The sequence below is a fragment of the Achroia grisella genome, unplaced genomic scaffold, assembly GCF_030625045.1.
Source record: "Achroia grisella isolate CSIRO2021 unplaced genomic scaffold, CSIRO_AGI_Agris_v1 utg2946, whole genome shotgun sequence".
NCBI lineage: Eukaryota > Metazoa > Arthropoda > Insecta > Lepidoptera > Pyralidae > Achroia > Achroia grisella.
In genome coordinates, this window is record NW_026712782.1 from 646,158 (window position 1) to 666,444 (window position 20,287).

At 29.6% G+C, this 20,287-nt stretch overlaps 1 protein-coding gene across 2 annotated transcripts in view; it reads right to left on the minus strand.

Annotated features, from left to right (window-relative positions):
- The window catches only part of LOC131843248 (tumor necrosis factor alpha-induced protein 8-like protein), a 69,479-nt gene that overhangs the window by 31,940 nt on the left and 17,252 nt on the right, over positions 1 to 20,287 (minus strand). Inside the window, exon 2 of one of the 2 annotated variants that reach the window (XM_059191856.1) lies at positions 1,086 to 1,150. The exons of the other annotated variant lie outside the window; for it this stretch is intronic. Within the exon in view, the coding sequence (XP_059047839.1) occupies positions 1,086 to 1,098 (13 nt within the window). The 5' untranslated portion in view covers positions 1,099 to 1,150. The remainder of the gene's footprint in view (positions 1 to 1,085; positions 1,151 to 20,287) is intronic. 2 annotated transcript variants of the gene reach the window in all.

The following is a 20,287-nucleotide window of genomic DNA, read 5'->3' on the forward strand; positions in this document are numbered from 1 at the left end:
ATATATAGTAATATATCCTTTATTCATACTTATATAACAAAATATTCACCAGTGTAATCCCGATGAGATCCACGTCATGACGAACAAGGTATTAAATACTTATGCTGGGTACATATTCATATGTGTATTTGCTAATATTCATCCATATATTTGACCAGCTATAACTGACAGCGAAAACCAGAGGAATGGACTTTTTGGAAGGCACTAAAGATTATGGTTAGAGATGGAAAGATGCAGCTTGAGGCGAAAATTAAGAGCAAATAAAATACATTTCTTTCCAAAGAGAAAGAGATTATTATTCTTATTCGATTGTATTTTGTATGAACGAATTTTGTTAATTTTTATATCATACACAACACAAACCATGATATGAATCATTGCCTATCTTGATTCATTCATGAACTCGTTCATAGTATGATGATTAAAATTTGTCATGTATGCAAATATTGTAGTATTAATGGATTTTCCGATGTACATAATATATAGTGATAAATTAAATTAACCACTATATTTATAATATACAGGCAACAACATGTATACTCGCTGACCCGATGAACGTTTTTTTTACTATATAAATATAGCTATTAATTAATAGGGTTTGATGGTAGAAGGGTGAAAATTACGGGTTGTATTTCTTTTTCAATCCTGAATCATAATAAAATAATTTATGTACAATAATTAAAAAAAAATTCTATGGACCATCCTTATCAGCCAGCGTTCTTTAAAAAATACTTGCAATTAGTAAATTACAACCATCTAATAAAATTTTGGTTCTATTTTCTTATCCGAACCATTTCTGCCAAGAATCCAATTCCCATCACTTTCCGAATTGTTGGGCATTCTCTGAAGACGCGCGGTGGCAGTGAGCGGAAAATAATCTCAAATTGGATTCCCGTTTCGTGTCCGACCTTGTGGCTTAAGACTTGATGTGATAACTCTTCAGGAAATAGCAAAAAACAGGGACAAATAACTAACTCCTGGTTGATTATATGTATATAGTTGTATAAAATTAAATAAATTAAAAAGACAAAATTATATTACAAAAATAATTAACTAAACTTAAAAATAAAAAAAAATAAACTTACAAGTTGACACCATGAAGAAATCTTATAAAACACGCAAATTAAACAGAACTTGCTATTTCCAGCTCCTGCAATGAAAAGAAAATAAAAAAATAAATAAAAAATAACTCAAAATATAAAATAAATAAACTTAAACTATACGTAATAACATAATTGTTAAAAATATTTAAGTCGTAGGAGATTTAGAGATTTTTGACGTATCTACCTATATTGTAACAACAAATATAGGAAATATAATAAATTATCATTTGCATAGTGGATACCCGGCAGTTTTAAATTGAGTAATATCGCATGCTTACAATATATAGAACATAATTATGCAATACTGTACTATCTCAAAAAATACATTAAATCTAAAACATTGAAGTTAATTTCCTAAAATTGGTAAATATTGATTCATATATATAATCAGTATTCTATTGAGGGTGCGATATTATTGCTGTATATTTTTTACACGTAGAAATCAATTGGTGGTGTTCAAAAATAAATTCTATTTTTTTTTCGATCTTGCATTAATAATAAGATTAAATCATCTCTATACCATTTTATTATCTTTCCTAAAAAATACATAAAATTGATGATTAAAAGTACGCTCTGCACTAGTAAGTACTCAAAGGTTTAAAACTGAACCAATTAAATTGCGATGTACACAGTAAATAAACGGAATAATTATATAATATGCATAATTTAAAACCCTAATGTTTAGAATAGTTCTTAAATAATATATTTTATTATGTCACTTTCCTTCCTCTGCTCTGTTTGTACCACACTAACACCAACTAAATAAGTAGTCGCGAACGGTTGCGGTTATGTGTTTTCCTCGTTCTATATTTAAAATCCTTTTATCTGGCATGCGTCGCCATAGCGGTCCGGATGCGGCGCGGCGGTAAAAAAAAAAAGAAAATGCGCCCTGTGGCTACCAGCCAGATGTGACACCGCATGCAGCGAGATATCGACCCCCAAGCGAATATTAACGTTCTATTCTCGCTAGTAAATGTCCACGCAAAATGAAAACAATTATATACAGAAAACTGAAATGATTTTCATAGTACAAGTATGACAGATCAGTCATACTTGGTTCCCAAACAGGAACCTACGTTAGACACAATGTTTTGAGGCGAAATTATAATATTTACATAGTAAGACCCTTTGGGATATATCCCTAGTTTTGTTTATAACGAAAGGATTTTTGAAAATTGAGAACAGAAAATAAATATTGCTGCGCAGACAAGCCTGTGGGAGACTCCTAGTACAGAGCAAAACTAGTAATATAGACGTAACTAAAATTTAAATACAAAAATGAGTTAGATTCTTTGTCTTACACTTTCACGGCTTACATCCTTGATAATTTTCATAAATTTTATTTTTTAACCCCAGTCTATTATAGTCAGCCGGATGAATTCAGGATTAGAAGCTGTTAAGATACACTCCCTATTTCCTCCACGTACAATTACGAATTGATCAGGTTTCAAACAAACGTGACCCAATTGACAATCTCAGTATTAGTAAATTACAGATATAGTAAGTAAAGAACATAGCTCGCTAGACAACACTTTAGCAGTGACAGCTAATACGGCTTGAAAAGACAAAATAAATACCCAATTCATATGTATAAATTAATTATTTTAAGAACAAAGATCAATACATATTTGCATATTATCATCTATGACTAAAAAGCATAAGACACCTCACTTTATACCGCCAGCAGAATATTCTAATTATTTAATACAAATATTTAGAATCATTATCATTGACTAAATTTTCTTATTTTTATTTTACTGTCTGTGATTTCGTCTGCGGAGAATTAGTAGACACTGGGAATATTCCATTTTTTCTCAAAGCTTTAAAAACGAAAATATTCTTTAGTTTCTTCTAAAGCAATGGTTATATAATAATAATAAAATAACTATGATTCAATTTATATATCTTATAGAGAGATTCAATGCAGTATGCATTGAATCATGTTATCATGTATGCAGTCACAAAACTTCTAGACAAATAATATTTCTAATCTATAACAAACTTCATGAATTTTGGTTGACACGTTCAATGATTATTACATTTACATTAATATTACTATGAAAGTATTATTATTTATCTTGCCTTTTTACTCTCTGGTCATACTACACCTGTGGATAGCAACACCTGCTTTATCAATTATTTAAAGCAAGGCTAGAACTAACATTTGACATTTTCTGAACCGTATACTTGGGGTGCCGCAGGTCACATGTAATCAAAATTAAAGAGAGCTATTAAATACCTGCTAAGACATGCGCAGATGAGGTAGTCCTCGGCGTATATTTAGTATATTTTTATGTAATGGATTAGCAGATAAGCTGACGGTCCACCCGATGGTAAGTGGTAACTTTCGCTTATATACATGAAAACGTTCTTATTTGACACCTGTGCATGTGCACCACATATGATCATTCACGGTCTAATCTTACTCTTCAACCGACATATATGTTACGAAATAAGGTGCTTAATGGTAGAATTAGGTAAGATAGAGATACCCACGCAAACGTCTTTTCACAAAGTCTACATCGCTATCCATGTAGCTTGTTTTGTAAAATGTGTTTCTATTGAATGGTGAGAAATTACTGTGATTATTACAGGGTATGAAGGCATGACATCATAGTCCTCCGGAATGGAAACACATGAGGGGTACTACGGGCGTTACATTATGACATATACATGGTGTTGTTCAAGTGCATAGGCGATGATTACCATCAACAATTTCCATCTTTATATATGTATATATATATACAACTTTTTCAATGACAAAAAATATATTTATGATTTTTACATATTGCTAGTATTTTCTTAACGTATATATAATAAACTAACTTAGAACAATAGACGGGCGTGTAAATGCATCACATCGTATGTCCATAAGAATGTGAATCACCAGCGATGACTGTATATTCTTCAAGTAGGTCAAAGTAATCCTTTCTATAACAGAATAAGACTTATTTGTCGCTCGTTCATTTGAGAAGTTAAATTTTTTGTAGTCTGTATTAAGTTAATCTTAATTTAAATATCCGTAGCAATATTATAAACGCGAAAGTTTTAAGTTATTAACTTTTCTGACTAAACGGTTATATGGATCTTATTGTTAGCGAAATTTGACATGACGATAGATTGCTTTTTTGAGATTAAAATATATGGCCTGCAATCCAGGTCAAGATGACCAATTTCTTCTGTGTTCAAAACTTCTAAGATGGTTAAGAATGTTGTGTTGTGAAACTTAGTTAAAATCAGCTGCGGTCCCGAGAGTTGGTTGAAGAGTAGCACCTTCACAAACATGCAAATAATTCAATAATTTCAACTACTACTACTACAACTCCCGGTTCAAATTACTGTCAAATAATAGTTAAACTAATATATTGAAGATAAAAAATAGCCTGCTGCCTGTAGCGTGGTGTGTTTATTATATGTCAGATGATAGCAGGAACATTCAGTGATTTCCTACTACTTCAAAATTTGTCATACATTAGTTTATATATATATATATATATATACTACTTCAGTCCTAAAAAAGTAAAAACAGTAGCTTAAAGCTCTAAATTTCTAAACTATAGCCAAAAACATAACACTATTTTTAACCAACTATAAAAAAAGAAACTTCCGATTCTACATTATCTTGCACGTTGTGCCTAAACTATAGAATATATAATACGATTGTTCGTATAGACAAAAATAGAATGATGTCATGAGAAATCGCCAATATAAACGGCCAATAAAGTCGATTTTTTAACAAACATAATTATGATGATTACTGTTTTTAACATTACCCTGAATTTTAGAATAACCGATAAATTCCAATAGTCACATTACGCATTCTTGTTGTGAGAGATTAATACCATGCAATATCTTCTATTACTTTTCACAATACAATAAAATAGATGTGTTAGTTTGCTCAACTTCGATTAACGTGAAACCAGTGGCACTCAATGAGGAATTAGCCATTATTATTGCTAAAAGTTGCATATAGATGGCGTGATTGGTATCGATGGAATTCTTCATAGTTTTGCAAACGTTTTAAAAAACAAAACTGTGTTTTCAAAAATGTTTAATCAATTTTTAAAAAGTTATATATACATGTTAAAATGAAATAATGCGTTTAGAAAAGTAATTTTCATATATTTACTCATTTTGTTATTTTCCAGTACTTAATTACACTTTAATCAGTGCTAATATGGGGCTCAATGTTTTCAAAATGCTTTCATAGATGGCATTGTCGTCATTTGTATCGGCCTAATTAAATGTCTTTTTTATATTTTCCAATAATAAGCACTTAATATATTATTATTGTAAATTAAACATATAAAAAATTTTTAAGTAAATTAAAAATAGCCGAACAAGCAAGTAATACTATTTCAAATAATACTTATGTATGAAGTGTTGTCATATTAAAAATAAATACATGTATTATCGATTTTTTTAATAAATACATGTATTATTTATTTTATTACAGCGCATTATTCGATGATGCTTTTAATGAGTCGTTGTGAACAGTAAATTTTCATTATTTTATATTATAGCAGTGTTCCGTTTCAAAGAACGGAATATAGTAGTACATTATTAGTGTCGTTGGTTATTTACATTTGTACTGAAAAATCGATTACATAATAATTTAAAATATCGAGTACGAATCGTAGCTGTCTTCGAATACTGGCAACTGGTAAGATTAAAATAGTATTTAAAAAAAAGAGAGAAATCGACCCTAACTCGAATACCATAAAGTTGATTTTCCTTTCTCATTAATATCATAGCAGATTGTTTTTAACTTGCGTGTGACTCTGTGGTATGATGTTTAACGTGTATTGTTATTGTACGGTGCATACATTTCAAAAATTATATTTTAATGTAGGTACATACATTTCTTTCATACATTTCATACATGTCAAAAATTATCTTTTAATGTAGGTACACACATTTCTTTCATACATTTCATACATGTCAAAAATTATCTTTTAATGTAGGTACATACATTTCTTTCATACATTTCATACATTTCAAAAATGGACTTTTTATGTAGGTACATACATTTCTTTCATACATCTCATACATGTCAAAAATTATCTTCTAATGTAGGTACATACATACTATTACATACATTTCTTTCATACATTTCATACATTTCAAAAATTATATTTTAATGTAGGTACAAACATTTCTTTCATACATTTCATACATTTCAAAAATGGACATTTTATGTAGGTACATACATTTCTTTCATACATCTCATACATTTAAAAAATTATATTTTAATGTAGGTACATACATTTCATACATGTCAAAAATTATCTTCTAATGTAGGTACATACATACATTTCTTTCATACATTTCATACATTTCAAAAATGAACTTTTTATGTAGGTACATACATTTCTTTCATACATCTCATACATTTCAAAAATTATATTTTAATGTAGGTACATACATTTCACACATTTCATACAATACGTTTCTTTCATACATTTCAAAAATTATCTTTTAATGTAGGTACATACATTTCAAAATATAATACATTTAAAAAATTTCATACATTTCAAAAATTATCTTTTAGAATAGAATAGAATAGAAAATCATTTATTCAAATAAACTTAATTTAAGCACTTTTGAATAGTCATAACAATTTGTTTTTTATCTACCACTCGTTCGGAAAGCTGTCTCATCACAAGAAGAACGAGCAAGAAACTTGTGTGTTGCTCTTTTAAATAATCCTTGTAAGTTTACATTTACAAGTCGAAACGTGTGAATACAAACTACCAACAAGCACTAATTTTTTGGGTCAAATATAATCATGCAATAAGATTAAATCAGTCGTAGTGATAAGAGCAGACCAGTCCCTACAAGCAGCACTCGTTCACGAGTATGACGGATGAGCCAGCCATCACTGCGCTCGACCATATTTTAGGGAGCCCATTGACCCGGCCCACCACGCCGCCACATGTCTGGACATTTTAGTGAGCATGACTACTCATTCCACACGACCACGTCACAGCTACAAAAATTACTATATGGTAGTTACAGTATTCGCACTTTACATAAGGATGCATGCGGCAATCAATACAAAAGCCGCTACGCTATCATATATCAAGAAAGCAGTATGAAAATTAAAATTATAACGTTGTCCGCAAATAAACTTATTCTTGCTATATATTGCTATCATCTATAAATTCATCTATCTATAGCCTTTCATCCCCTTTCAATACTTTTTCGCATTAAAAAGTAGCCTTTCTCAGGGTCTACATTATCTATCTACCAAATTTCAATTAAATCAGTTCAGTAGTTTTGGCGTGAAAGCGAGACAAACAGACAGACTGAGTTACTTTAGCATTTATAATATTTGTAAGAATATCGCTATTAAAAATAGGGGTTGGTGAAAGACGGGTGAAAATTTAGGCGTGTATGTATTTTCAATGTAACATTATAAATAAATAAAAAATTGTCCATAATACAAAAAAATATTTTTTCGGGGTAGGCCACCCCTATGACTTAGGGGTATAAAAAATAGATAACAACCCTAACTCAGACCTGGCAAGTATACATATCAAATTTCATCAAAATGTGGGAGAAATATGGCAACTAACACTGTGATACAAAATTTATATATAAGATATAGCGGAATTCTCATTAGGTAAAAGAGGGGTACATCGTAGAATACATGAGGTATATACCAGTAAATTAAAAGTAGCTAAAATCAGTCTCATACATATAACGATTCAAATAAAAAATCGTATAGCCCGATTTTGATACGTACGAGTATAAACGTATCAAAATCAGGCTATACGTATAGCGCAGACGCGTTACAACATATCAAAAAAATAGGCATGGAATGTAAAATAAACCATAACATAATAGGTATATACATTGGCACATAAGCCATATCTGCAGAGTGTCGGCTAACGATATTATACCTACACATTTACATTGAATCTTGAATCGTCCCTAATGAGGTATACGATACAGTTACCTACATATCTATTATATACATATCTTTGCAAAACAGATGTCATGTAGACTGAATTGAATGCCATCTATTTTCATGCTTTGTTACTAAGCACCCACTAGTAATCCGAACTGCTTCAGATCTAGCGACATCTAGCGGCTACGGTGGCGAAATAAAATAGCCCGAAGAATAGCCCGAGTTAGGAAGGAACCATTTTCTTGTATGGGATGGGGTATCTGTATGTAATATTATGTTATCTGTGCTAGTAATAACTAACTAAGCATGATCAAGGTATATAGTAATTTCCATATTTAGTGACATTCAATCACTCTATTATGGAAATTAGTGTATGACTATAATCAGTGGGGATCAATGGCATAGTAGCCATTTTTAGTTCGAAAAACGGATTTAGATGGCGTCATTGGTATCGAATGGAATTCAACATTGTTTTGTAATCGTTTAAAACCCAAAACTATGTTTTTAAAAAGGTTTAATCTATTTTTAAAAAGTCATATATAGATGTTAAAATGAAATAATGCGTTTTGAAAAGTAATTTTCATATATTTACTCATTTTGTTGTTGCCCTGTATTTGTTTACAATTTAATCATTGCTAATTGGGGCTTATTGTTTCCAAAATACTTTCATAGATGGCGCTGTTTTCATTTGTATCACCGTATTTTAAATGTTTATTTTATATTTTCAAATAATAAGTACTTACTATATTATTATGATAAATTAAACATAAAAAAAGTTTAAGTAAATATAAAACAGCTAAACAAGAAAACCATATTATTCCAGTAATACTTATTTAGAAAGTGTTGCAATATTAAAAATAAATACAAAGATTTATCGATTTTTTCGAATAATCGATAACAAGATATTACAACGCATTATTCGATGGTGCTTTTAATTAGTCTTTGCAAACAGTAAAATTTCATCATTTTGTATTATACTCTTATTTGGAACGAATTGCAATGCATAATTTTTACTCGACGACGGCAAAATAGAGAGATTTTGACAGGTATGCAAGTACTATATATTTATCTGTTCGCTCATAACTTCGAAACTTGAAGAGGGAAATATTAATTAGATTGATCTGATACAAGTGTACTCTATTATATCAACCTCCACGCGGTCACCCTGGTAATTATAGCAATTAATGACATTAGTGACATAGTTCTTCTATTAAAAAAAATAAATACCTACTTATTGTAATTTAATGAATGAGAATTGAATGTGGTATAGAGTATATAAGGTCAACTATACTTTTATGAAACTTCAATAAACAAGTGTTATATGGTATCTAAATTACTGACATTGGTAGCTAAATATGAGTGTCCTCGAATTTTTAAAAATACTCATAAGAAACTTTACAAATACTCGAATTTTGCTTTTGTAGAAGGATATTTTCAACCTTACTAAATTGTACAAGGTTTTGAAACGATAATCATTCATAATACTATGATATATTACTGATCCTAGTACCTACTATTCATGATAATTAGTTTTTTAATATCTCCATTCGAGGGTAGGTTATTCATAATTTATATTATTAGATTTCATCACAAATAAAAATATCGATTTAAAATCGTAGGTTGGTCCATATTTTTTTATTATATCGAAATGACAACGAGTACTGGCAACATAAATGAAATGTTAAAAATATAAAATATAGGAATAAAAGAATAGGATAAACGACTTTAAGTCAAATGCTTAAAACATATTTTCACTAGCATTGGATTTTTTCTCTTTTTTCATCATTTAAGTTAAGTAGGTACTTCAACTTTTGAATTGTTCCTGTTCAGAATTCATTGAACTTCTTATTTTTTGTCAAACTCAATAATTTAAATGTGTCTAAGGACTACTACAAATATTTAGTAAACTATCGTGTCTTTGAGGATTATCTCATACCAGGTATAACTATATGTTTTTAAAAACTTGCATATGTATGCGTGTGTATCTTTCATATTAAAATATAATAAACATAGGTACTTGGTGACCGCTTTAATGTGGTATTATTATGTTTTTATTATTGTTATGAATGTAACTTCAAAAAACTAACACTGATTTTATAATTTTTGATTGATTGAGAAAATACTGAAAATTATTAATCAAAATAAAGTACTAAACAGTAGTATTATTTTTATATTTTATTAGAACTGAATGAATATGATGTATGAATAATATGTTTATTGTGCTAATAAGGTTACAGTTTAGTTACTTTCATGTAAATTCATTCATGTAAGTTCATGAAAATGTAACATAGGTATATGATATTGTTTTCAGATTTTCCTGACATCAACAACTTAATACTGAACAAAGTTTAAACAAATAAGAGATGATATTCTAAATCTCCTAGTCATTCAGATGAAGATAAATAACATTTTTACTGTAAAGAACAGGAGTTCAAAAGAATAAGAAATATATATATATATATGAACATTTTACTGTATAAAATAATAATGCAAGTAAAAATAAGAGAAAAAAGCAGAAGAAAAATCTGTAAATTATTAATCACAATGCAATTAATAATATAATTAAATAAGTAAGAAAGCAACGGACTAGTGATGAGAAGAAATTCCAAGTAATTATATTATGTGTAACCGACTGCAAATAAGTTTATGATTTAAGCTCATGATTATTATTATATTGCTTCATCAACAAATCCAGGAATATTTTGTGTACCAGGAATTAATTATGAAATGATTTTGATGAAATATTATGTCTTGATATTGATTTATTTGGAATATAATATAAAAATAACAGAAGTGTTTGAAGTTTTAGTGGTATAACAGACAAGCAGTGAAAGAAATATTATTGTAAATTATTAACAATTGTTTATTCTGTGATTAATAAATTATTTAAAAGTGTTTTATTACCTGAAATAAAAATTTTATGATCTTCAAGTGTTGTGTTCATGCAATGTTAGTTTCACCTCATTCGATTTAAAATGTCAGGAATTATTTACTACATAATGATTTTGTATTAGATGGTAATCATATATATTTTTTAATGCAATGTGTATAATAATTCCCATTTACATCAAAAAACTTTGTGTAAATCTATATTTCTCTGTCTATAGACTTTGGTTGTGGAATACTAATAAGAAACAAAATCTAGAGACTGTAGTATATCACAGCATCCCAGAACCTTGTATTTAAGTCATATAAGGACTTAGTACCTACCTAATACTTGCTACTTTTTTAATCAATTAATTAATTTGATCTTAATCATCATGATGAACAATGATGATAATGTTGAGAATACTGCCAATGATGAATTTTATGGTGGTCATAAATAAATACCACCGTCACTATCGTCAACAGTCATTATTGATCTCATCATCATCACCGTTACCCTCCCTCATCCATATTGTCAAAAGTTACTACTACCAACTATTATTAACTGAAATGGTAAATAAGCTGACGATCCATCCAACCACGACGCTATCCGACGTACATACATACACATATATTATTAAACAGCATTACGTCATCATGTCGTGCCCGCTATATCCCGCATACGTTATCATTCCGGAGAACATAGATGTTATGTCCAAATATCCTGTAATTTCGCAGCTTAATTTCAACTGAATAACAACTTACATAAATACCAAAAAACTAGCAGTAAAGGCGTAGTTTGTAGATATCGAAGGTTCTACAAATAGGTATAACATCAAAATAAGTACCTACATGTCATTAGCACCGATGTAGTCTCCCTGAAAGAACCTACATATAACAGATTGATGGTTTGCAGATATTATTTTCAGTTTTACAAATTGCCAGTTTACCATAATTAACTACATATTGAGAAACAATTATACACTGAAAATTATATGAGGTACCCATATGCACATCAATTGATTATAGCTAAAATCTATCACTATCACATAACAATTTAAATAAAAAAAACCATATTAAAATCGGGCTATTCGTTAAGGAGCTATTGCTCCTTAACCGATAGCCCGATTTTAGTGCAGACGCGTTACGACATATCTTCGTCGGGAGAAAAAAAGTAGGCATGTAAAAAAGTAACTGTAACATAGTACATAGATACATAGGTACATTAGCCGTGTCTGTAGACTGTCAGCGAACAATATTATACCTACATTGAATTTTCGATTGTACCCAATCAGGAGTTCGATACAGTTATATATCTATTATGTACGTATCTTTGCAAAACAGATGTCATGTAGACCGAATTCTCTGCCATCTATTTTCATGCTTTATTACTAATCACCCACTAGTAATCAGAACTGCTTCAGATATAGCGACATCTAGCGCCTACGGCGGCGAAATAAAATAGCCCGAAGAATAGCCCGAGTTAGGAAGGAACCATTTTCTTGTATGGGATGGGGTATCTGTATGTAATATTATATTATCTGTGGTGAAACCAACGCCCATTTAGCAGTTGATGTAAGAATTAACAGAACAAACACGATAACAGTCATACACATGCAACGCACACAAGTTTACTAACAATCCGGCTGATTCATACATCACGTGATGACTTAATCGCCGTTTACCTGCCACTTTGGTTAATAAGTAAATAATGTAAACGATACACCCATAACAAACATACTAATATCCTATAGACACTATATAGTCTAGCCTTACCAACATTGTTTGTACATCAATTTTCTTTTCTGTTGTTATTCTATAGGTGAATTATTTTTAATATTAGTTAAAAAAAAATAAAAAAACAATATTCTCTGTATAATAGGTTAGATATGAAAATGAGATGATAAAATTGTAAGCTAATTTTTTTTTTTATCATTTCTTCTGACGGTAGATTTGATATATCATAAGAGTCTTTAATAGAGTTACATAAAGATATTAAGGTTGGCTTTGAAAAAAATATTAACTAATGCCCATTTTAGATGGGAGGTGAGCAGACCACATACGATAAAACTAACAATTTGTTATTAAGGGCGATAACCAGATCAGTTAGTGGTCTAAAAATATCATAGTAGTGGTATAATGAATCACATCGTTTTGTAAAAAAATGAGTACCGTATTGTCTTATATGATTAGTGTGTTAGTCTTATTCTATTAGTGTGTTGGTTACGGATTCCAAGTATATCTTAATATAATTAAATATATATACCTATCAAAGTAATAAATTATTATTATGGTATAGAAATTATAAGTATAAGTTAAAATATATGGTCAGTCCTGGACATTTCTATCATTTTTATTCATGAACCGCATAAAAATATACGGGTTATTGCAGAACACACTCACATGATAAGAAAATATGAATAACATACGCGGATGTACAGAAAACACCACCTAAATAAAGCTCACCCGTACCTTAAAATATGGTAAAACACGTAGACATGCCAATTCCTTTGATCGTATATTATTATACGCCACCCCTTTGACATCTCGTGGTGAACAAATAGATTTGTGCCGAGGTCGGCATCCTTCACACTTATAGCTACTGAATTTTAGTTACAATGTAACATAATAGTAGTAGTCGTAATAACACAGAACAATTCACACAGCGCTATCATAGACCGAAACCAGCCAGACCTTTTGATATGCATATAGACAACGAATAGAAACACATAATACTCATATAAAACACTTATCAAGACAACAAAGAACATCGGAAATAAGGCGGTGTGCTAAACCGCTAGAAAATCAAGACTATCAAATATAAAGTAATAATAGAAAATTTTACCCAAGTAGACTTCATAAGAAGTCCTCTGGGTTCTTCTTCCAAGCAGCTTACTTTTATAAAATGTATTTCCATTGAAGGATGAGATGAAATAGTGAAGTTACAGGATCTGGGGGCAAGACATCTTAGTACTTTGGAATTATTAGTGCCACGGGTGAATGATAACCTAATAACGTGCTGTTGCTGTATTTTTACCATCAGGTTGGCCGTCAGCTTGTTTGCTATTCCAATTTTACATAATAAAAATAATTGTCATACTAGTCTATTAACATTCGTGTTGTTCCGTACGGTGTCAAAGGGGGAAAACAGGGTAGCTACTTGTACAACCGGATGCGCGTGTGAGAATATTCAATATGCTAACACGCTCTCCCGTTCCGGTCCCCGGACACAATTCTATATGCTAACAAATCCCAGACTTGTCTCCATTCATACATATCTCCACAATATGATGATTACACTGAATATGCCTATAATATAATATAAAAGGTGTCCATAAAATTAAGGGGAGGTTAACCTTTATAATTATACAGTGGAATAGTTAGACATTTGGAAAAGATAAATAGATATGATAGAGAGATAGATATATCATGTAAATTTAATTAATTTGTACTTGTACGTTTATATTTTTATATATATGGTATAAATTTAAACGCCATGTCAGCGTTTAAATTTATAATTATATTTTTATAAATTTATAATTAACAACTGCAATTTAATCACTTAAATAAATATTAGAAATAGAAATAGAAATAGAAATAGATTCTCTGAGATTGCGTTTCACAAACAGGCAACATTGTCTGCTTTAGTAAAACTTATGATGATCAGAGTTCTAGAGCAATTGTTAGGTACAGTTTCACAGTTCTTTGTAGCTAGATCGTAGGCAAACTTTTGTTCTTTCTTTTTTTTTAGTTCCAGATCTCTGATTACTCCGTAAATTCTGCTCTGAAAAATACTTATATAAAATGTTTTAATTTTACATTTTTTTTATTTATACCTGTTTAATAACCACAGATTATTAGGCAATTTTTTTATCACAAATTATTAATAACATGTCATGTGAGAAATGAACGCCAAAGACTAAACTTATCTTTCATGTAACGGTAAAGTAACAACTATTAAGAAACTGCTTCGAAAATTCCTTTAAAATATTTATACTATAGCCCAGGAAATCACGGGAATGTATCTAAAAATAAATAAACCCATATCAATAAATTTATAAAAATCACTAAAAAATTTCACATTATATTCATGAGACATTAACGATCTATTAACACGAGAAGCTGACCAATTCTCAGGAGTTTAAACTATTTCATTTAATTCTTAACTGTCGTAACTTCTATTCAACAATAGAGTTTAAACTGCTTAAGCTAAAATTCTTTGGTGTGGAAAATATAAATATAATAAAAATATGTAGTTAATGTCTCCGCTTTCGAGATTCAAGTAAAACCGTGAGAGTTTTGAAACAATAACTGAGCATACACCGGTTATACTTGTACATAGCTATCAAGATGAAACTTATAGCAGTATGCTGTTAATTCAAATATTAAATTACAAACGTTTGAATTATTACGTAACTTTTTTAAATATAACTGCCTTATTTAACCCTTCAATAGAAACACAACTACGCAATATGCTGCGGCTGAAATAGGCGAGATTGATGGTCACAAAATCTACATCAGTGAAACAATTTGTTATTAATATAAAATATCTATTACAGACAAATAATTACCCATGGGTAACGACAATTTGAATTGTAGTATGAGTTGAGAAGATACTACTAGAATAAGTTTATAGAACGAATCTACGCAACGAAAAACTATCTAACTCTTTTCAAATTGGGTAAACGGTATTTGAACGAACATTAATCCAAATTGTTATTATAATTGAGAAGGTCAGTATGTTTATTTGTCACGCTTTCACGGCTTCACAAATCAATATGAAATTTGGCATAAAATTTGGATGGGGATCAATATTATACTACTTTTTATTGCAGCTTTTATAATTATGCGTTGTAAGCAGTAGCTTGTTTAATTCAAGACGACGTCAGCCGCAGTTGACGGATTCAATCAATCAAATCAATTCAAAACTAATGTGTTTTGAATATATTTATTCATTTAGGATATTTTAGCTTCTTATATACGTTTAGTTTTTTAATGAATATGTATATCTCCGTTCAGTATACATATACAATTGGGAAAAACTGGAAATAAACTAAACTGAATTTCTTTTTTTTTTATTGTTTACTTATATAGGTATCTGTGTCTAATATTAAATGACAATTCCGTGCATGAAGAACTGTCATTTACGTTTGTCATTTAAGTAATTTATACTTAGAACGAAGATTTATTTAAAGTCCCTATCAAACATGGGATCATAACTGTAATTACGAGACAAACTAAAGTTGATTGCATATTGATGAATTCGTGTAGGTTTTTGAATTGACAATATATTTTAGAATATGGTAAGTCTTCTCTAAATAGTATATGTAATTTTTTTCTACTTTGAAGTCAGTTGCTATACTAAAATATAATACTTATTTATGGTTGCGAGTATCCGTACATTTAGGTATGTAACCGAAAATATTTCTGAAGTGCCACTGTTAATATGTTATATCCGTGTGTAGATAAAATATTGCTCAAACTTGGACTCTATAAGTATATTACACATTAGTGTTATTTCTTGGAATAGTTCTCTGAAATGTGATAAATACGATATACGTTTTTTATTTCCTCTAAAAACTTGCCATCGACGATTTTTATCGATTACGTCCTTATACTAAAGACGTCGTCCAAAAAATACGTAAAAAATTCAGTAATTAAGAAGTCTCCTGGAACTCAATTCAGTGAATCTCTACGACTGCAAGTATTGAAATGTAACATCTATACATAACTTAATACTTAAGGCAACTTATTAACTTAAGGCATTGCAATGTACATATAGAACACCAACCACGTATTGAAGTTTTAAACAATTTTTTAAATTATGATTTTTTATACTTATTCCATACACCTTTCAATAAAAAAATATAAATAGGGGATTACCCTATAAAATGTTATATGTCTGTTTGTGCACCGTTTCTCATCATTACGTCTGGAAGCTTACACAATTTTAAATAGGTGTCAATTTTGTGAGCAGATAGAACTCCAGCTTGTAGAACTAATAATGCTCTCGTCGATATAAGTAAGTATATAAATACCATCCTAACACAACCAGTTCAAAATTCGACATGTGATAATTATGATACTGAACATGAAACCTTATTGGGAGTTAATAAGGTTCTTATTATTAATACCTGACGGTACCTATATAACACGATATCATTAAAAGCACATTGAGAAGAAAATGACGTAATAAAAATGTTTTCGATTTCTTTCAATAACATAAATAGGTACTTGAAAGTATATTGGAAAATCATTACGAAACTCTGTAGGTAAGGACAATTTTATTAGATCATTCTATCTACACAGATAAATAAATTAATATATAAACAAAACATCTAACCGCAAACTAAGTAGAACCAGTAGCAAGGCTACTAGTCTAGACAACTGAAGGGATATATATTTATATATATATATTTATATAATACAATACATGTATTTAAAAAAATATTTCAGTATTTCTATCAGTTGTTTATTATGCATAATAGAAGCTTTGTTATTTTGGGACTAGATGGTGCTGTGTACACACAACTTATACTATTATTATTCATACATAATAAACACAGTCTGTTTAAATTAAGAATCGATTAGAACATCGTTACATCCAAACTACAGTTGCATAAAAACAGAAGTAGATATTATATATAAAAATATACCTACTAGATCTTTACATGAGAAGAAAATAATTCACTACGTTGAAAATGAAATAACAGAATAGCCAGGTAAGAAAATCGATTGCCATAAATTTTCTTACATTTACTTTTATAAGGGCTATTGATTAAGTTGAATATTGTGGAAAGGTTAAGCACCCAATTACCGATCCTGATAGCGATATTAAAGGTCAATATTGAGTTGCTATCACTGAGAATGATATAACGAGTTTCGGAGCGACAGAACTGGTTAAGAAACTTATCAAGCGCGAGTTGAACTTCTTACTAATATTACAAACGCGAAAGTTTGTGAGTATTCACGCATAAACTACTAAACGGATTTTGATTATACTTTACAGTAATATCTTATAGGAATAGCACTGGCTATAATTTAAAAATATATCTATATTCGGCGAAATATAATGATAAATGTAAATTAAGTGTGATGCACTAAAGTTTCGCGATCAGCTAGTTTATAATAAAGTTGCCGAGCAACAAAATAATAATAAAAGTTTAAATCAAAGTTAGTTTAACAACTTTAACTTTCAATCCTTGGTTCCTTGGTTTTATTTGCCTGAAGCCTCCGTTCCAAATTATAGCGTGTTTTTTATTTGTACAAATAATGTGCAAATAGAAAAAAAACATTATATACAAATCATTACTAATTACAGTACAAACTAGTATTTAAATTGAATTGTTTCAATATTGCAATTACTGTGATTTAAATCAACTACACAATTCAATATGGATAAATAAATAAGGGATGGTTGTGTAGATAGTATATTACACAATGAATGCGGAAAGAGTTCATCTTTTGAGAACTCTTTCCGCTGACTGATATTGGACCATTCGGCATGGAACCCTAGAAACGAGGAAAAATCAAATTACTGAAGTTGATAGGACTCTCGAAGATCCCGTAGGATTGGCGAAATTTAATTAGGAATGGGGCAACCTCAGAAGGTTGGGCGATTGATTCAAAAGTATGTCATGGACAGATTGTGTCCCGGTGGCCCGGAACAAGTTTAGTTATTATTGTATGATGTACACAGCGTATCATTATTACGGCAATTTTTCATATACCATTAGAAAGTATTATTTCATGTTATGTACACAACAAACATTCGGAATAAAATTATAATTGGAACAGGAAGAAAATATTAATAATTACATAAATTTAAATATATATATTATATATTTAAGAGAATAATAAATTAATCTAATGATTTCCAAAAAAAAAATAATGGTTCAAAGGCATGAGAAAACATTACATAATTTAATTTTTGTAAATGATCACCTAAAAATTAAGATAAATTTAAAGTCATACAGCTTTCTAATAAGTCACACAGCCTTCTATTTGTTCAACAACTCAAATATTTATAACACTAGGTATCATAAAGAGGGTAATAATATTTTTCAGCAGCTGAAATTGAAGAAACTACGAATTATTTATTTTGTTTCTCAACCAATTGTATATTCAATATCTTCAATGAATTCGTGCTAGTTGGTGATTTGTATTCACACATATTATTATTTACATCTATAAAGGTGAACAACATTTGTTTAAAATAATAACTGTCATTAACATAAATTTATTTGAATAAAGAATAAATATTTCAGCAACATTCAGCGATGGCTTTAATTCTGTTACACGTTATATTGTATACGCCTTCACCACATATGTACATACATATGTTGTGGACACAATCGTCAGGTTGGTAATTCAATCTCCAGTTGTGATGAAGGTCGACGCTGCGGCGACGTGTGGCTATCAAATTTCATGTTGGTACCTGGATAGAGTGAGGTGGGTCTAATTCGCAAATCCTCGTTTAGACTGCAATGTATTTGGACATATAGACATATTATATACGTTGTAAAATATATTAGAAACATGACAAATATCAAAATGTTTTAATCGAAGAATAGAACCTGCTCACCGTACTCTTAAATAACATCCGATCTTTATTTTAAAGATTTTATTTAATCTGTTTATATAAATTATATATTCATGTAATTCGATGATCTCTCTGATTATCTTATGAGATATGACGTCAATCTATTGTGAAAAATAACAAACTGGGTAAATAAATGCACAAGATAATGTGTGTTTAGTATTTTTGTAAAATAGGGGTTAGTAAGTTAGTAGGTAAAAATGACAAATTGGTAAGAAAGTTCCAATAGGAATAAATAATTTTGATTTTAAAATTAAATACATAATTCAACTATTCCACTATAATTTATAAAAAGTAGATTTACATTTTTTTTTTAGAAATAAACGTACTATAAGTATGTATTAATTACGGAACAAAAACCTTGGAAAAAAGGTCATCACATAATATATTTTATTGTATGCTCCCCTCTCACTTCCCCCATGTTTATATTGATAAAGGTGGAAAAGTTCATTTATGATATGTTATAGTTTTTATTAATATTTCATTAGGAAGTAAATAGGGATTTCAAAAACAATCAGCTAAAGTGTGAATACTACTTATAAATGTTAACATTCAAGAGCAAAAACTTGAAAAAAAGAAATATATATAAATAAGGTTTAATTACTAACAGGAAACAATGGAATTAAAGTAACATATACCTATTTATAGAATAGTTGCCCATTAAAATATAATCAATAAGAATGAACTAATTGTAAGTGTACATATATTTAATTTTATTTACGTCAACATTACAGTGTCTTAATTGCATGTTGCGGAATAAATGGACTTTGAAATATACGGATTCATCTGAAGTAAACATTTTTAATA